At 36.9% G+C, this 19849-nt stretch overlaps 1 protein-coding gene across 2 annotated transcripts in view; it reads right to left on the reverse strand.

Annotated features, from left to right (window-relative positions):
* LOC126273816 (transcription elongation factor SPT6) overlaps nt 1-19849 on the reverse strand; it is a 144858-nt gene that overhangs the window by 63717 nt on the left and 61292 nt on the right. For both annotated transcript variants that reach the window (XM_049977063.1, XM_049977062.1), the window contains 5 exons: nt 18154-18296; nt 14504-14805; nt 4503-4632; nt 3007-3186; nt 2723-2888 (listed from right to left, as the gene is read on the reverse strand). In XM_049977063.1, the coding sequence (XP_049833020.1) occupies nt 2723-2888; nt 3007-3186; nt 4503-4632; nt 14504-14805; nt 18154-18296 (921 nt within the window). The remainder of the gene's footprint in view (nt 1-2722; nt 2889-3006; nt 3187-4502; nt 4633-14503; nt 14806-18153; nt 18297-19849) is intronic.

The following is a 19849-nucleotide window of genomic DNA, read 5'->3' on the forward strand; positions in this document are numbered from 1 at the left end:
GAAATGGTTGCTACCTCTGTTGCTTCCTCTATAAGCATGCATAAAATTCTTCGTTTTATCATTGTATATAAACAACAACAAATCTTGATCCTTCTGTACTCTGCGTGAATTATGAATGTCTTTCTTTTTTTAAAATTATTAAAAGAGGCAGACTTGTGTAGCTCTGGTTCATTATAATTAAGAGTCTTACCTCCAAATAATCCTACTATTCATAGTATAGCTAGGTTTCTGACTCTTGCATTGAAAACACCAGCAATCAAAATATGGGCTGTCTTTTTGGTCACTTCTTTATGAAAATCATAAAAAGTACCAGTACCACATTTTCTTCCCTCTTCTGGAACATACACATCTACAGCTGTTACATGACCTCTTGGAACTTTGAAATCTGTCTGTCTTCATTCCACGGCATTAAGTAATCTGTCAAATCTTTTGTTCCTTTTACTTTTTTACTTACTTTCTGTTATTAGTGCAATGTCTACTTTTCTTTCTTTGAGTACTTGATTCAATTTGCTCTCTTTGTTGGTCAATCCTCAAACATTCCACACTGCCAAAGATACATAAGGCATATAGTCAAATAATTTGTTCTTTACTATTTGCCATTATCACCAGCTGATCCAGTTCTTCATGATCTTCGTTGATCCATTATGGACCGTGGGACAACAGCTGGCATGTATTTCTTGATGCAATAATTTACCAACAGCCATATGTATTGTAGAAATTTATTTTATGAACTTCTTACGTGCTACCAGTTCCGGCATTACATTGATGCCATCTTCAGGTCCCACACGTCATAGTCATAAAAACGCTATACATGGAGGAGCCATATAACTGGATCCACGAATCAAATCATTATGCAACAGTTCTTGGTGACCAAACGACACAGGTTAAGTTGCGCGATGGGAGCTGCTTCCTCTACGTATCACAAACTGCTTGATTTTCTATTGGGGTTGACTCCCTTATGGAATCAGACTTCAGTATGACTCGATAACGCCTACCCCCACCCCCTGCCCTATGTTGTAGGACACAGTTTGGCTCCTCTGTAGAGATCACAACCAGTAGCTATGTTACCACCCATGGGAGTAATGTCTTGTTTCTCAAGGTCTATAGGAAAGAATTTTATTGAATATTTCCAGTCTGTTCCTGCCTGGAGTTTCCATTGTTAGAATTTTATTGAATGTAAATCATTGAATGTCAGCTAAAAGAATCCTTTCAATTAATTAATGTGAGGAAAAATGGTAATCAATATTTATAGCTTACACTACTGTTCCACTCACAAACAATTTTTAAAACCATCTTGTGTCTCTGCTCGATTACAATCCAATGGTTATCTTTTATGCAGTTTGTAATAATTGCAGTAGACTGCAGGGAGAAGATTGTCACATCTACAGTTTCTGTTGTTAGCAACTGCAAGCACATTTATCTTGTCAGATCACAGAACCTGTCTCACATTGCGACTCACATCCACATAACAGCTTGTCCCAAAATGGCTGCTTTCACTGGTTCTGAAGGTTCTCCCTGAATGTTTTCGTTAAAATAATGGAATTGCATGATGTTTTCTTCTTTTTTTACTCTTGAGAAATTATTGAAGATACACTTTTGGTCACTACTTAGACCAGCTATGCAGGCAAACTTAGAATGCAAAACTAGGCCACAGTTAAAGTTGAGTAATATGCTGCAACTTGCTTGCCATGAAATCTAATTCAGACAGCATGTCTGTTGAATTCTAAATAGAGATGGCACTGAACCTTAAAAAATATAAGCTAAAAACTTAATGACAGCAGCCCTAGCACTATGATTCATCACAATAAATTTCTATACAGCAATATAAAGTTTGACAAAGAAAAAAAAATGGATATTTTCCCCATTGATAAGTAATTAAGAAAAAACAAGTTTGAAATCTGAAGTAAAAAAAATTAAAACTACTAGCTGACACAGAAGAAAAATGTGTTTCCAAATCACAAAAACAATTAAGAATGAATTGCCATTTGTACAGTGCATAATCACTGGAAAGAAAGTTCATATGTGGAATTAATGTATTCAAGCTAACAAAAGTGTGCTTATCCTAGTATCACAAACTAATGCTGTGGCAGGCTAGGCTTATAAATGTAATTAATGATAATAATTACTGTTCAAGCATTGTGATAGAAATGAAAGATCTCTTCACTTTCAATCCAAGAAAGCAGATGAAGTATCATAATTTTCATGAAAAAGTTCCAGCAGAACACATTCCCTTTAAGCTTGCTAATTTGAAGATGACTATGAGAGAAGTAAAGCAATTGTTGTGTAGTTGGAGCACCATAAATTTAATATTTCTATAAAACTAAATGGAAGAAACTAATAAGGTGGTTCACAACTGGACTGATTTTTCTACCATTCTATATTTTAAAAATCAGCTGAAATATATATTATGTGTAGCACACATTTAACTGAAAACAAAAATAGCTGATCGATACGGGCACTTATCATAAGAAGGGACGTTACAACCTTTCATGTTACAGCTTTTTCTTTAGCAATAGCTCAAAAGTTAGGACAATCTCTGGTTTGTTGTGTATTTCATTGCCTCTCCACAAAACAGGTATAGGTTAGTGGCTGCAATTTTTATTCACTGTTGTCATCTCAGAATTTTTATTACCGTAACAAATTAAACTGCCATGTTGTCAATTCTTTACTTTTTGGCAGTAAAAGTTTCAGATATAATTATACACTGAATTAAAAATCTCACCCGGTAATATAGCTGTTTAACTTCTTCAATATATGAAGATGATGTTATTCCATCAATTTGCTCACTGATTGTAACTGTCAGAAGCTTGTCAGTTTCAGCTATAGTCAGCTTCAGAAACTGGTCTCCAGTCAGATCACGGACAGGCTTGTTCTTAACATACTTCATACTGAGAAAAAAAAATTAATTTACTTCAATCAGCACCATGACATTTCACAAATTGTTTTTAAACAAGCAAAAATGCATAATTTATAAATATTTTATGGCCATAAATCAGAAAAATGTACCTGTAACAAGGATGACTTTCATCAATTTCTTTTATTCCTTTTTTCGTGGGTTTTACATTGATCTTCGCACGTTCAAAGAAAGTCTCTCGCACACATTTCCTAACAAGTGGATCACGTGACAACTGCATTGCAACCATGAACTTAACAGCTTTCAGTACATCTTCCACTGATGAAAATTTGCTGAAAACAAAAGTATATTTGAACAATAAGTTACAAAAAAGAAATATAGCAAAGAAACCAATATGGCAGGAAATGTACAGACATGAGAAAACATAAACGTAAAAATAACGCATGATGTAAACACCAAGAAATTGTAAGATAATGGATGCCAAAGTCATCAACAGCAGAATATTATCATTTGGTGGTAATTTCACTTTTTTCCAAATAAGCATATGTTCCATATGCACTGATGTGGAGCCACAGCTATAAAACGACACTCAGTGTGAGGAAGTTTATCCAGTACACAAATGTGTCTGGATGTGTCTAGCAGTGCTGTTTAATTGGATTAAGTTGCTGTGTGTTATGCTGCAGTTATTACGCTCTGTTGCACTTTTTGCTATGTGCATTATCCTGCATTTGCTGTTAAAAATGTTATATGAGGAAAAAACTGAATGCTTGGAATTTAAGTTCTGTTTTCTTTTTTGGCATTATGTTATAAAATGCTTCTGATCTTCTGGGCTTGATAGAATAAAAGTTGATTCATGTTCTTTGCAGATTAGTAAATGTTAAAACTAGTGGCCATTAGAGTTAATTATTAGTAACACTGCATCTTCCAGTACCACATGCTGACTACCTTACTGCTGCGCTGTTTTTTGAAACAGATTATTGTTTTAAAAAATTAATGCCAATGCTGATCTTTATGAATAGTTGATTTAATACCAAATATTCTATCCAGTAAATGTCACAGAAAATTCATATCTAACATTACCAATCATGTATAGGAATTTTAGGCTTGCCTAGATTTCACAGTTTAACTGACACTATTATCTTAAGCTAATGTAATTAGTTTACTGCACTCTTTAGCATAACATGTGTTAGCTGGGATACGTTAGTTTTAATGCACACACTTACAAAAACTCATCACTGACTGACTGACAGACGTTTTATGGCCATACTTCCACAACAGTGCTTTTCTGAAAAATGGTTATTTGGAAAATTTTGCTTCATTCAATATCATCTACGTTGTTTTGATCTTATATTCTTGATGATTTTTTCTATGCAGTGTATGAGGGCTCCTGATAAACAATCAGATAGCAATCTGTAGTTATGTTGTTAGTAGTTACTTGTGCATAGTATCCATCAGAAAATTATGTATATTAACAATTACTGCAAGTGCACCAATTTCTATAGAACTCTACAGTGATATACAGATTTTCTGGTGAGATATATTGAGATTAACTATTGTACCTCATTGGACACAGAAAACAGTGCACAGTTTATACACTGACAAAAGTTTTCAAATGTGCTAAGAATACAGAACTATTAAGCTTGCATACCTGCTGACAAACTCCTTTGCAACTTCAATTGGCTCTGTTGGCTCTTGTTCTACTTCATGGCGTTGATAATTATCTCTCAAATTTTCTCCAAACTGTTCAGGAGATAAACCGAATTTCTTAGCCAAACCATCTGGAAAAAAGGACATTTCCCCCTCATTTTAAAACCAGAAGTAAAAAAAAAAAAAAAAAAAAAAAAAAAAAAAAAAAAAAAAACACACACACACACACACACACACTTCAGTATCTTTTACACATCTATCTGCTATATGTTTCTATTTGCTTCTCAGAACTTGGTCTTGCTTAAATATTGATGAGTTCTCTATATTTTTTGTTATTATTTATTTAGTGTAAATGTGCCATTCAGTATCCACTGCATACACAATGAAATGGGATAACAGAATTTCAGATCTGGCTGAATTCTGCTACAGAATTTATGATGCTACGTAAAATGGGAGTCAACCGCAACATGTAATTAAAGGTTCAATCATGACAGAATGCTGTATGGATACTAATTATCTTTCTGAAACAAGAATGTTCATATACCTACCATGAAAGAGAATGGTTAATTTTAGAGCATTTACAATGCTGTCCTATTAGCACTGATATCATATAACAACATTAGTGTGTGAAGAAACACAGGGAAGATACACAAATACATCATCAGAAAAAAAGTACACCTGGAAACATGATGTCAATTTTCAATTGATGATGGCATACGTCACCTGGGAGATAGCAGATACACTGATAATGGTTTCAACACCTTCCAACAGATAATGCAGCAGCATAGCAATGAGAATGCCGTCTGTGCCTACCCTTTCATTGGAAATGTTTACGGCCAGAAGGCTCAGCATGGTGTAAACGTGTGAAACAGGCAGGAAACCATGCCATGGAGACACACGCATGCTTCCACAGCCAACTGAGCGAGTTTGAATGGGGTCAAATTGTGGCCTTCCGAATGGTGGGATGGTCCTCTTGGAGAATTACCATTCAAATTGGACGTGCTGCATCCTTTCTTCAACTACGCTGGTCTCAGTGGTCAGTAAACATTCTCATACCTGTAGATGAGGTGAGTTTCTGGACATCCATGAAGCACAGATGCCCGCCAGGATCATCATATTCTAAAGGCAGTAGTGGCAGATTGTACAGCTATCACAGCATAGATAAGAAGCTTGTGAGCCCAGACATGTCTCCATAAACAGTTGTGAATCAGTTATTAGCAGCTGGATGATGGGCATGCACACCTCTAACCTGTCTTGCACTTACAGCACAGCATCGGCGTGCTCAGCTCAACCTGTTATCATAGGATCACTTGGCATTTGGAGTGGTGCACCATGGTCTTCAGAGATGAAAGCAGATTCTGCCTGCATGCAAGTGATGGTCGCTTGCACTCACAATGTAGACCACCTGGTGATTGCTGTCTCAGAGTGCAACTGTTCAAGGCACACTGGTCCCACCCCAGGAATTATGGTCGAGGGTGCAATAAGTTACAACTCTCATTCACTTTTGGTGTTTCTGGAGAAGATTCTAACCAGCACTCTGTATGTGCAGAATGTTGTTGACCCCTTCTGTTGCCATTCTTGCAGCAGGAAGGTGATGTGTTGTTCCAACAGGATAATGCTCAATCACATGCTGCCTGTAAAACTCTATGTGCACTGCAAGACATGTAGCAACTTCCCAGGCTAACACTAGCTCTGGACTTGTCTCCAATCGAGCACATGTTGGATACGATGGGACAAGAAACTACTCGTCAACCAACACCCTTACAGAACTACATAGACAGATTGAGCAGGTGTGGAATAACATTTCTGAAGACAATATTCACCATCTTTACAACTGATTGGATGCCAGAGTCAGCGACTGCATTCAGCCCGTGGAGCTACACCATGTACTAACATGCATGTTCCAGCATGGGTCGATACTCAGTATCACAGAATCGCTTGTGCTATTGACCTTGTAATCAGCTTGTGCACCTCCATATGCACTGTTGCAACAATAAATCTTGAGTGAATTGGAAACCTCTAAAAGGATTGTACTATTTTTTTTTCCAGCAGTGTACAAGTCAGGCACAGAAAATAACACATGTTAACTCACAAAATAAATGTTCTGAAACAAGGGAATGAGCTGTGTCTTTCATATTTCATAGCAGTGATGGATAATATAATGACACGAATGGCAAGAGAAACAGCACAATGGTAACAGTGAATCTGTTTGGGGATGATTTGATGGTATGAGGGAACGAGGAAAAGGAAGTACAGAGGCAGTTATACATATGAGAAAACGTTGTGCAAGAATATGTTCCAAAACTTAATGCAAAGAAGTGTGAGCTAGTAATTAAACAAGAAAAAAGTAGGTCTACAGTAAATCTGACACTGTATGCTGAGCAGCAGAAAACAGTGGAAAGATTTAAGAACCTGCAGAGTGCCATAAAAGAAAATGCAAGGAATGACAGAGATGTAAATGAATGGGTGACTCAAGTCGACAGAAAGGTATGAGAGGAATGATATGGAACAACAAAGTCCCCCAGAAAAATAAGATCGTATACCAAACACATTAACTTATCAAGTCTGGTGTACACCACAGAAACATAGGTTATGAAGAAGAAGGAAAGGGAAAAAAGTAAGGTACGAGGAAGTGAGAGAATTTTTCAGAAGTTGGCTGGGTGCAACAAAAATGGAAGTGATGAGAAATGACAATGTAAAGGTGGTAACACTTCTAAAAGAGAAGATTGAGGAAAAAGAATTAAAATGTTATGGGCATTGGAAGATAATGGAAGACACAAGGAAGCTTGAGAAGATTCATGACATGAAGGTGGAGGGCAGCAGAGCATGGGAAAGTCTAAGGGACAGGTGAATATAAGTAGTGGAAGAAAGTATGTGGGAAAATGCAGAAGACAGGGCCTAAGTAAAGACCAGGGGGCTGGTAGGAAGAACAGAGAAAGTGGAAGGGTTTGTGTCACCAGCAACTGGCTAAATACACAGAAAATATTAATTCCAATGTTGCCTGGCTTATGGTCCTCGAACCAAGTTCAGTGGAGTTATGTGGTCCTCATACAATGTAAATTGTATTAAAATTTGTTCAGGCAGCCAGCAAATGCACAAGATATTCATCAGAACTTTGAGCTTCCAAGCCTAAAATGCCTGTATCCCTGCAGCTGAAGGGAATAAGGAGAATGGTAGTCAAATGAGAAGCTGGAAGATAGTTACAGCAAAATCATAGAACATAACTTACACTATTAATAGCAATAAACTTAACAGTAACTGTCAGATACACAAGACTGAAATACACAGGATTGGGATGAACAACCATATTGTTAAGTCAGATCAGGGTAGGGGATGCTGAAAGGAGCAAAAGTTTCCAAATAACTATGAGTTGGAAATGCAACATTTTGAGATGACAAGCATTTGAACTAACATGCCTCAGCTAATAAATATTACACTAAAGAGCACAGTTACTAATTAACTGGACAACATTTAAATTACTATCTATAGGTGGTGATGTTAAAGCTCGGCTATGAAATTAACCACGCTAAAAGTATTGTATTGCCGTAACTACAGCATAACAAAGGAGCAGCTCGGTTGGACAAAACAACACTTCTAGGTACACCCAAATGCGTGCTTACAGGACAAATATCCATGTGCTTGTCGCTGATTGACTGTTATTTTATGGCTGCAGCTCCACAACAGCGTGTTTCTGATGAGTGATCTGGAAATTTTTGCTATATTCAATGAACTCTACCCTGTTCTGACATTGTCGTCATGTTGCTTTTCTCCACACTGTAAAGTGGAAACTCATTTACATTTTGGTAACTATGAAGAAATGCTACTTTAAGAAAAAATGAGATGGTAGGGAAACATTGTGTACAGATAGAAAATGTGCTGAGGTGAAGGGTAACTCATTCTGAATGAAAAATCGAGACAGAATAAAATGTAAAGGATTAAATTACATCAGACATACTATTCATTGTCTATTCTCACATGGGACTTATATATAGACAGATGAAAAGTTCACTTACATTCACAGAGTAACAATAGATGCACTGACCAAATACAGGTATTTTGATCATACTTTTTCAGAAGCAGTGGTCCTCCTTGCTTGAACAAGGAGGGAAGGGGAGAGAATTAAACACCATATTAAGGAAATATTGCCCAAGAGCTCAATTTTAAAAGAGGAATTGGCGTTGAATGGTGTGGAAACAAAACACACAAAAGTAAATTAGATTTAAAAATCTACAATAGTAAAAAAAGCTCAAGGACAGAAAACACACGCATAACATGGATATAAATTAACAATTAAAATGAGGGGAGAAGTGAAGTGTAGTAATAACAGCAGGATGGATGGATGGACGGACAAACGAATAGGAGCAGCATGGTTATGTTATGCTACAGTAAAAAACTGAATCAAAACAAACAAGAAAAAAGGATGCAAATATGAGGGGGGAGGGGGGGGGGAGGAGGAGGAGGAAGAAGAAGAAGAAGAAGAAGAAGAAGAAGAAGAAGAAGACTTGAGGGTACAAGGAGAATTACATAAGAAATAAATGGGAAGTAACAAGCTGCTCTTACCACTAATAAGTGCTGTGATCTTCCTTTTGTTACTTTCATTTCCACATCTTCCCATTTGTATTCTTGCTAAATCTCATCTCCTTATCTCTGAACTATTGACAGTATTGTTTGATATAGGTCATTCCATATCAACTCACCTAGGCCTCCATGCTTGACCATCTCAGATTTTGTCAAAAATTTATGTGAAGATTACACATGTCCTCAATGAACCATGCTAAAGTTCAACATTCTTTGAAGCAACACTGGCTGAGATATAGTCATTTAAAAAAAAAATAAAAAAAAAATACTTGCACAACTTTGTGCAAAGTGAGCAAGAACTTATGGTGACTTGGAGCTGTCATATCTCTGGCAATAGTGCGTTGAAAGAAATTAAATTTGGTCACCTTGCACAATCTTACGCATTCTCTTAAGAATAAGAATTCAAAGTGTTATACAAGCAATATTCAGCCAGAAAATGTTAAGAAAAACCACCAGAAAAAAGTCAAAATTTGGCTTCTTAAATCTCGGAAACTAAATGTAAGACAGTCACGAAACTTGGTATGTAGTAATGTAATAACACAAGGGTGTCAAATGTTAAGTTTCACTTATGTACCCTTCCCAATAACGAATAAATTAAGTGCCTAGTTTAAGGTTATTTTAAAAGGTAAAAAATTTGGTATTTTCGAACTGTTTTTGCAAAAAATTATGCTCTACACAAGTCTCCAAACTTGTCACATTAGAAAGATCATGGTTTGAACCACAAAGCAGTGTATTTAATTATTCAACACAGGCTAATAATGCCATATAATGGGCACGAAAAAATGTAAACTTTAGATTCTCATATCTCACAGAGTAAACACAAGATGGACATGAAACGCAATACACAATAGCTTGGTACCACAAGGGTGTAAATATAAAATTTGAATAAAATGGTTCAAATGGCTCTGAGCACTATGGGACTTAACATCTATGGTCATCAGTCCCCTGGAACTTAGAACTAATTGAACCTAACTAACCTAAGGACATCACACAACACCCAGTCATCATGAGGCAGTGAAAATCCCTGACCCTGCCGGGAATTGAGCCCGGGAACCCAGGCGTGGGAAGCGAGAATGCTACCGCACGACCACGAGCTGCGGACATAAAATTTCATTCATGTACTATTTATAAATACTCTACAATTCGTCACGAAGATGATGAATTTGTGAAGTAGCAGAAAGAGGGTATATGTGACACTTCTTTTACACATAATGTTTTCTATTTCAGCTTCAAAACCACTCTCATTTGAAACACACATTTTTAAGCACCCCCCCCCCCCCCACCACCACCACCACCACCACCAAACAGTGGATTTAATTTCCAATATTAGCTAACAGTCATACATAATCTGAGGCAAAGTAGCCATAAAAACCTGATATAAATAAAGTTTTAACTTTGGCTTCTTATATTCATTGATTAAAGGTATGATAAACACGAAACTTTGGACACAGCAACTTAGTAACATAATATTTTCCAACATAAAATATCATTCATTTACTGCTTTCAAAATTTCTACAAAATTGTTTCAGATTAGATTTGTGTACAAATTACAAAAATAGGTGACACTCAATTTACGTTTTGAAAATTGGTTTTCCATAATTGATTTCAAACTAATCATAGTTGGAAAGAGGATGTTTTCAAGCATCCAGAAAAACCATATTCGACTTTCCAGTGTACGCAACAATATCTGAAAATGACAGACATTTTTTACAGAATGTACCATGGCAACAGGCTACAGCATGGCAACCTGTTGTTCATGTTTCAATGCATGTGTTCCTATTTTTAAACTGACAAGTACTATTGCACTACTAAATTATGCTGGTGCACATTTTCACTACCTGTTCAAGAACATGAACCAGCAATCCATCCCCACAGGGGTCACACAACACCAACTATGATTGGGTTTCTTCATCTAGATTCCCAAGTCTTTAATTTGTTTTCTTAATTTACAATCCAAAACCAAGGTACCTTTTCTTGAATTCTCAAATCTGTAAGAATAGCTCACATAGGTGGCAAGCAAAATGTAATATCAATTTTGATTTTAAACTTCTTGAAATTGCAGTTCACGTTTTTCCTTATTTTTGAACCACTTTCCACAGTTCACTTACTGGAACTTGATAGTGTCGGGCAGTTGATTAAATTACATTAATACTTGGTCCATCATTCATTAACATGACATTTCACAATGATGTGGAACTTGTCAATGATATTAAAATAAAGGAGAGTGTGGAAATCCTGTCTTTCAGGCCAATGAAATGAATGAGCCGTACCTTGAGGTTGCATAAATTTTATCATAACATCATTTTGTTCCATTTATATGTCAACAATGTTGCCAATCCACCATTCATTACTATACATACAGGTAATGTAGTGGCCAGATAACAGCTGAGTCATTTTGAAACTTAGCATGGCTGTGCTAGATAGGTGTGCAGATAGGTGTACAGTATACTGCTGCATCCGTTTTCAATACAAATTCAAAAAACTTAGCAGTAATCCATGCGGTTTCAAACTGAAACTGAAGAGTCCTCTTATAGGTCACTCCTCATGTTCTGTTGAGGAGTTCCTTGTAAAATTAAGCTGATTTCTATGTTATATTGTTGATTGCGCTTACTTAAACTTACGGCTTGACTTTTTTGGGTTCATAAACATTTCATTTTATCTGTCATTACTTTTATGTTGTAATTTCATGTACTGACATGTTCCATGACCTTGGAGATTTCCTCCTCAATTTGGTTCTATGGAACTAGACATGTAAATAAAATAAAATAACTCTGGCAACACAATTTATTGTGTCATTAGAAACTTTGCTAATACTAATTGAGTCAATGAAGTGGTACAAACTGATGGCATTCTCTCATACCGGCAACCACGCTGTCTTATTGCCATCTTATTTCAAGGAACTTTTTGCTTTCCTATATTGCTTGTTTTGGAACACACATATTTGATGCCATACACATTTTGGTCATGAAAGTTGAATAGATCATTAGGCGGCATCAGTATTTGATTTGTAGATGGCCTCTGAGGCTTGTATGAGTAGCCACTCACTTGGTTGTGCCACCATTCCCAACACTTGCAGATTTTTCATGACTGATGCCAAAATAGTTCCATCCCTATCACTGTTGAAATAATCTTTGTGGCTATACAGACTGACAGAACTTTTATAATCTTTATATTTTGCAACTGAGACATCACTGAAATAATTTTTTTGTTTTAGCTGACAAAAAGTCAAACAATTTTGGAATAAACATATGTACCTGTTGCAAATGATCCGAAATAAAGCAACAATGAACAGTTTGTAACATGCCCTCATTGTCATAATATGCTACGAACGATGTAATACAGAATGTGAATTTTCCCTATTAAACCCCTGAGTAGCATCTTGAACAACAAACCAACAATTTTTAATAAGTCTTTGGAACCTAAATTAACAAACAAAATAACAAACTTGGGAACCTGGACGAAGAAACCCACCCACGGCTGGTACCGGATAACCCCAATAGCAATGGAATTGCTGGTTCTTGTTCTCGAAATGGTAGTGACAACGTCACCATGGACCAACACATTATAGTGAGATATTTCTTGTCAATTTAAAAACACAAATCACATGCAACAAAACACAGACAACAGGTCACTGCAATTTGGCCTGTTGCTGTGGTAGATTCCCTCAAATTTGTCCATCATTTTCAGGTACTGTCAGTGCATACAGGAAAATCAATCATGATTTTCTGGATGTTTGAAAACGTGTCCTTTCCAAAACATGCCTTTACCAACTTAGATCAGTCTGGAATCAATTATGGAAAACAAATTTTATGACAGCAAATTGAAAGTGATCTATTTTTCTCATTTTTAGGGAAATCAGGTTTGAACTGATTTTGTAGAAATTTGGAAAGCAGTATGTGAATGACACTTTATACTGGAAAATCTTATGTTGTTGTGTCCAAAGTTTCATGTTTATTGTGCCTCTAATCAATGAGATATAAAAAGCCAAACTTCACAGACAGCGTAATTTTTCCATCTACTTTGCCTCATTTTATCTAGCATTGTTAGCCCACATTGAATAATTAAATACATTTTGTTCTGTGGTTCAAATTATGGTCTTTCTAATAATTCTAGTTTGGAGAGATTTATACAACATTATTTCTTTCCGCAACATCACGTTGAAAATATTGCAGTTCTTACCTTTTTACAAAGTCTTCAATTTTGCCCTTAATTCAGTACTGGAAAGTGGTACATAATGAAACTTTATGTTTGATATCCTTGTGATGTTAGGTTACTGCATTCAAAGTTTCACGTTGTAAGAAAATGGAACATCTACAGCAGTCCCTAAGATGTTATTTATTGCATAGCTACCAGTTTCAGCACTTCAGTGCACTATCTTCAGGCTCTAGTTGATCAAGATCCATACATATGAAGCATCAGTGACCAACATAACTGGTTTTTGCACACTACCTGTAACTGTGATGTTGACTCTCCAACCATTAACAGCCTCTAGTCACAAAGATGGAGAAAAAAAAAAAAAAAAAAAAAAAAAGAAAAAGTTTGTCATACCTTTAGACCCTGAGATGTAAGAAGCCAAACTTTGACTTATTTTTTGGGTGCAATTTTTTTCGGCTTTTCTGTCTAAAACTTTCTGGCTGGTTATCACTCATAAAATTCTTTTCATTATTGTTGTTCTTAAGAGAACCTGTAAAGTTGTACAAGATGGCGAAATTTTATTTCTTTCAACAAAATATTGCCCAAGATATAACAGCTCAAAGATGCCAGAAATTCATGCTCGCTCTACACAGAGTCATGTACGGAGTCAAACAAATGATTATATCTCGGCCAGCATTGCTTCGACAAATGGTAAATTTTACCGTTGTTGGTCGGGGTCCTGTACAAATGTTCACATTAAACTTCAACAAAATCCATGATTGTCGAGCAGGAAAATGTTCTGAAATTAGGCAATCTGATATGGAATGACCCACACAGAAATTTTCTAAAGTATATGGCATCTGAATCTTGTCTATCATGTTCCACTATTAAATTCAATTTAACAGACTTCCTTATAACATTTGCTTTCTAAAACCTCCATAAATTCCTACTGGTCTCCTCTTTACTCCCTGTTTCAAGGAGATATGCTGCAATACCTTTATCCTTGTTGATCAGATGTGTTCTTTGTTTCACTTGGAACTGAACTTTTGCAAAATCTTCTAAGATAAACTCTGCTCACAAATGCAATGATACAACTAAGAGCTTGACAGTGGACATTTATTTGTAATGTCATTTTGATGTGTATCTGTAGTGATACACAAACAATGAAAAACATGTCAATACCTCTGTTTATCATCTGTCATACTATAAATATGGTGCTAATGTACTGGAACTGTTCAATCCATGAAACAAATCGCCTAACATTTTCCAGAAACATTTTATACAGCCTACCTAAGCCAGCTTTTCTGCACATTGTGAATGGACCACTACGGACAGCTTGCTTCACTGTTTCAGTTTCAGTTGGTTCCTCCACAACTTCAGGCTCTTCAGCTTCATTTTCTTCCTGTTCTGCCTCTTCTCCATCTTCTCCCTCAACAGGAGTCTTTTTCCTTTTGTTGCGACGAGCTTCCAGAGCTGCTTCTCTCTGTTTAGCTCTCCATGCTGCCTGCATGGCTGGAATTTCAGGTGAGTAATAAAGGAGGAAATGAGAATGTACATCCTTTAACTCTTCTGTGGTCTGGACAGATTTCAACCTGTAAAAGAGAGAGTCACATAATATCCATAAAAATTATCAGTTTTTCTTATTAAAATAGGGCACAAACACAGAAACACAGTAGCAAAAAAGCGACAAACATGGAAATTTATGTTACATCTAATATGTAACGGTTTCTCCCTGTTCCACTGTGTATAAACTCTTGCAATTGTATTACATAAACAGAACATCTGCTTGTTACCACTTACCCAGAGTGCACCTCCAGTACAAACACACCGTTACTATCATCCCTAAAAATTCATTCATTTTCCAATACAGTGCATTGATCATAATCAACAATTCTGTCTCAATTTTTCCTGTAACTAACCAACAGGTACTATCCCATCTCTTTGATTTTACCTTATTTCCTTCATCATCCATGCAGCACCAAACTTCAACACCTGTGGACTTTTTTTTTGCTATTTATCTACAGCAAACCTGCTCTTCTTTATACTGCAACTGTCTTTTATACTGACACATAAACATAAAATAAAATCTCTGGATTAGAATTTGTTAATTAGCATCCTCACTATTAATGTCCTTACCTACTGGTTCATATTATTTATGGATCATATGTTGAAAGCAATAGACTGGCTGGGTGAGATCAAGGTATGTGAAAACAAAACAAGCAGTCTTGCATATGCAGATGACCTAGTTGTGATGGCAGATTCGATTGAAAGTTTGCAAAGTAATCTTTCAGAGCTAGATCAGAAAGGACTATGGTCTGAAGATTAGCATCTCCAAAACGAAAGTAATGTCAGTGGGAAAGAAATATAAATGGATTGAGTGCCAAATAGTAGGAACAAAGTTAGAACAGGTGGACGGTTTCAAGTACTTAGGATGCATATTCTCACAGGATGGCAACATAGTGAAAGAACTGGAAGTGAGGTGTAGCAAAGCTAATGCAGTGAGCGCTCAGCTGCAAGAAGGAAGTCACTCCCAAGACTAAGTTAGTTGTGCACCGTTCAATCTTTCGACCAACTTTGTTGTATGGGAGCGAAAGCTGGGTGGATTCAGGTTACCTTATTAACAAGGTTGAGGTTACGGATATGAAAGTAGCTAGCATGATTGCAGGTACTAGTAGATGGGAACAATGGCAGGAGGGTGCCCACAATGAGGAAATCAAAGAAAAACTGCGAATGAACTCTATGGATGTAGCAGTCAGGACGAACAGGCTTAGATGCTGGGGTCATGTTACATGCATGGGAGAAGCAAGGTTACCCAAGAGACTCATGGGTTCAGCAGTAGAGGGTAGGAGGAGTCGGGGCAGACCAAGGAGAAGGTACCTGGATTTGGTTAAGAATGATTTTGAAGTAATAGATTTAACATCAGAAGAGGCACCATTGTCAGCACTGGATAGGGGATCATGGAGGAATTTTATAAGGGGGCTATGCTCCAGACTGAACGCTGAAAGGCATAATCAGTCTTAAAAGATGATGATGACCTATTGGTTCATGGTTATTGCGTGTGGGGACACACCCTGTGTAAATCCTGCTCTATGCCACACACATAAGAAAATCTATATTTTATTTCACATAAGAAGCCATGGACCTTGAGAGCAGTACATGACTAATACAGACTCTCCATTTTTTGCTTCTGTGACATTCACTGCTTTTTCACATTTTGTTTCGCATTTTGTTGCTGCCACCTATCTCTGACATCATTGTGTAATAATTACTCATAGACAGTGAGTGGCAGCACTAGCAGTGGAGGGCATATTAAGTATGTTCAGGAGAAGGGTGGTCATGCAGAAACTGTAGTTATTGCTATAATGCTGAAAACGAGTGATTCATCTGACATACAAAAGAGCATGACCATTGGCTTTTGGGCCAAGAGTAGAAGCATATCTGAAATGGCTAAGTTTGTACACTGCTCAAATACTGCCATGGTTAAAGTATACCGTGAGTGGTAAAATGGCACATCCGTAACTGCCACCAAGGCAACTGTGGTGCATCACAAGCCTTAGAAGACAGGGGTGAACAACAGTTGTGGAGATGTGAACAGCGAATAGACAGTAAATGTTGAGCAACGGACTGTGCAGATGAACCGAAGTGCTACCAACAGCGTCGTCTCAATGACTGTTCAGAAAACGTTGCTGTGCATGGGCATCAGCAGCACACGCCTTGTTCATGCAGCCAAGCTGACTGCTGCTCATTGGTGAGGAAGTATGCAATTTACATGCCAGTACCACAACTGGAAATCCACTGGGAGATGACAGGCGGCCCTATCAGATGAAACACATTTTATGCTCCATCAGTCAGATGGTCACTGGCATGTATGGCTTGAAACTTCTGAAAGCAAACACTGAACCAATCATCAGAAGCTTCCAAGCTGGAGAAGGGTCTGGGGAATATTTTCATGGCATTCCCTAGGTAATATCATCATTCTGGAAGGCACAATGGATCAACATAAATATGCATCCATCCTTGGGGCTCATGTCTAAACATACATGCAGAGTGTTTAACCTCAGCAGGATAGCATCTACCTACAGGACAAAGATATGTATCACACAGCTCACAGTGTCCATGCATGTTTCGAAGAACACCAGTAAAGTTTACTATACTCTCATGGCCACTAAACTGCCCAAATTTAAACCCAACCAAGACTCTGTGGGACCATTTCGATGTGCTGCTAGTGTCATGGATCCTCACCCGAGAGACTTGAAGTCAGCATAGCTCCAAATATCTGTTGGTGCCAGAACCTCATTGACTGTCTCCGTGCATGTCTCACGGTGTTCCATGCTGCAAAAGGTAGTTATTCAGGATTTTGACAGGTGGTCATATTAGTGTGATTGGACACTGCACTTGTTACTTGATATCAGCATAAACAGAAGGCACTGCCTAATAAGAAACAATGAACCTAGTCACATTAAGTATGTGGCTAAAATGTTAATGCTAAAAAATATCTGGTCAGCACCAAACTATGCAAGTATTCCTACTATGTATTTTACAAAATTGTGGAACAATTTTATGAAAATAAATTTCATTGAAATTTTTGCAACAGTGGTATACATCAATCATGAAAGAGCAAGCAGGGCTTAGCAGTCAGACACCAGGATTAAGATATTTCTTGTAAGACATGAGAAACAGAAACACACACACATCCTAACATTAACATGAGAGTACTATTTCCTGAAGTGAGTGTGATTCTCTGATTAGATGCAAATCATGATTATGTATGATATGGCCTCATAAACAACATCCTTTTTAATACAAAATGGTATTTAAGAGAAGCTGTGTCTTATTAAAAAACCGTCGATACATAATATCAAACTAAGCTCTGATTCAAATCATTATACAGACTGAGGAAAAATCAGTTTTACATATAGTGTTTACAAAATTTCCTATACCTTTCAATGTCTTCTTCCTTTAGTACACGAACACTGTCTGGAATTGGCTGGTCAGGATCCTTCATCAGTTGTTCTGCCTGATAATCCCGCATTTTTTCAAATAATGACAATAAATTTGTTTTCCTTGTTCGTAGCTGACACCACTGAAATGAATCAAAATTCATCCAATTGTTAGTTATTTCACAGAACATAAATGAGAATCAAATTTATTGTAGATCCAAGAATATTACATCAACATTCTAAGTTACCAGGGCACATTTCTTGTTTCTGAGCAATAGGTACAATCCGTTTCTCCATTGTCTCTAAAGAACATGCCCTGCTTGTGAAAGAGAACTATTGTATTGTTGTCATGTTTCCTGTGTACAAACTCAATCATAAATTCTGAGTAAGTTAACAGACGACTGCATAATTTTTTGCTACATTATCTCATAAACTTTAACATTAATTCATTTTATTAACCCTTTGACTGCTACAGATGTGCTCTCTACATACCATGCTGAGAGCGGCTTTATCATTGCTGTACAAGGGGCATTTGAAAAGTCCATGCAAAGTCTGAGAGATGGCACCACCAGTCCATATCAAGGTCATGTTTAGTTAGTAGCATCTTTGGAAGGAACGCACACCAAGTTTATGCTATATTGGTCTATTTCTTTGTGTTTGGCATTCGTGTGAATCAAGGAAGTCGATGGATGAAAAAGATTTCCTGTAGTGATTAAACATTACTTTATGAAAGGCAAAATGACTCAGGAAGTGGTAAAGAGAAGCTTGATAAACATTACGGTGACTCTGCACCTTTGATTAGAACAGTTTATAAGTGGTTTCAAAATTTTCGGAGAGGCCATATGGGCACAAGTGATGCTGAACGTTCTGGATGGCCTGTGGAGATTACGACTCCGGAAATCATTGATAAAATCCATGATATGGTGGTGGATGACAGAGAGTTAAGGTGCGTGAGATTGCTAGTGCTGTGGGCATCTCAAATGAATGTGTACATAATATTTTGCATAAATATTTGGACATGAGAAAGCTATCTGCAAGATGAGTTCCACGACTGCTCATGCTTGACCAAAAACGGAATTGTGTGAAGTGTTGCAAGGATGGTTTGCATCAAAATTTAAAAAAAGAAATAAATGCCAAAAATGGAAAAATATAACAGAAAAATTGGCAAAATAATACTAAATTTGGCAGTAACACAAAATTTGGCCATAAAATAAAACAATTTTTTCCTGTCCCTATCTGTAATCTATGCGGTCAAGAAATTTCACTAATACTTGTATGGAAGAAGCTCTGAACTGATCACAGATCATAAGTCTCTGGTTCCAATACTCAATGTAAATAAACAGCTGCCAATAATGACAGTTTTACAACGATCAGTCACATTGACAGGATGTAATTGCGAAATCAGATACATGTTCATAGCAAAACATTGTGATGCTGATGTCTCATCAAGGCTGCCTACTAATGTGGATAAAAATTATTTGATATGTCTGAAAAAGTTAATAAACAAATCAATTCATTTTTGGTTGATCACAAAAAATTCAAGAAGCTATGAACAAATATGCAGTACTCAAAATGACTCTGCATTATGTGAAAAATGTATGGCCCGACTATTGCTAAATGATAAAAATATTTTGGAGCCATATTTTAACAAAATGACTATCTTGAGCCCCAACCATGACTTGTCACTTCTTCAGTC

Source organism: Schistocerca gregaria, chromosome 1, assembly GCF_023897955.1.
Source record: "Schistocerca gregaria isolate iqSchGreg1 chromosome 1, iqSchGreg1.2, whole genome shotgun sequence".
NCBI lineage: Eukaryota > Metazoa > Arthropoda > Insecta > Orthoptera > Acrididae > Schistocerca > Schistocerca gregaria.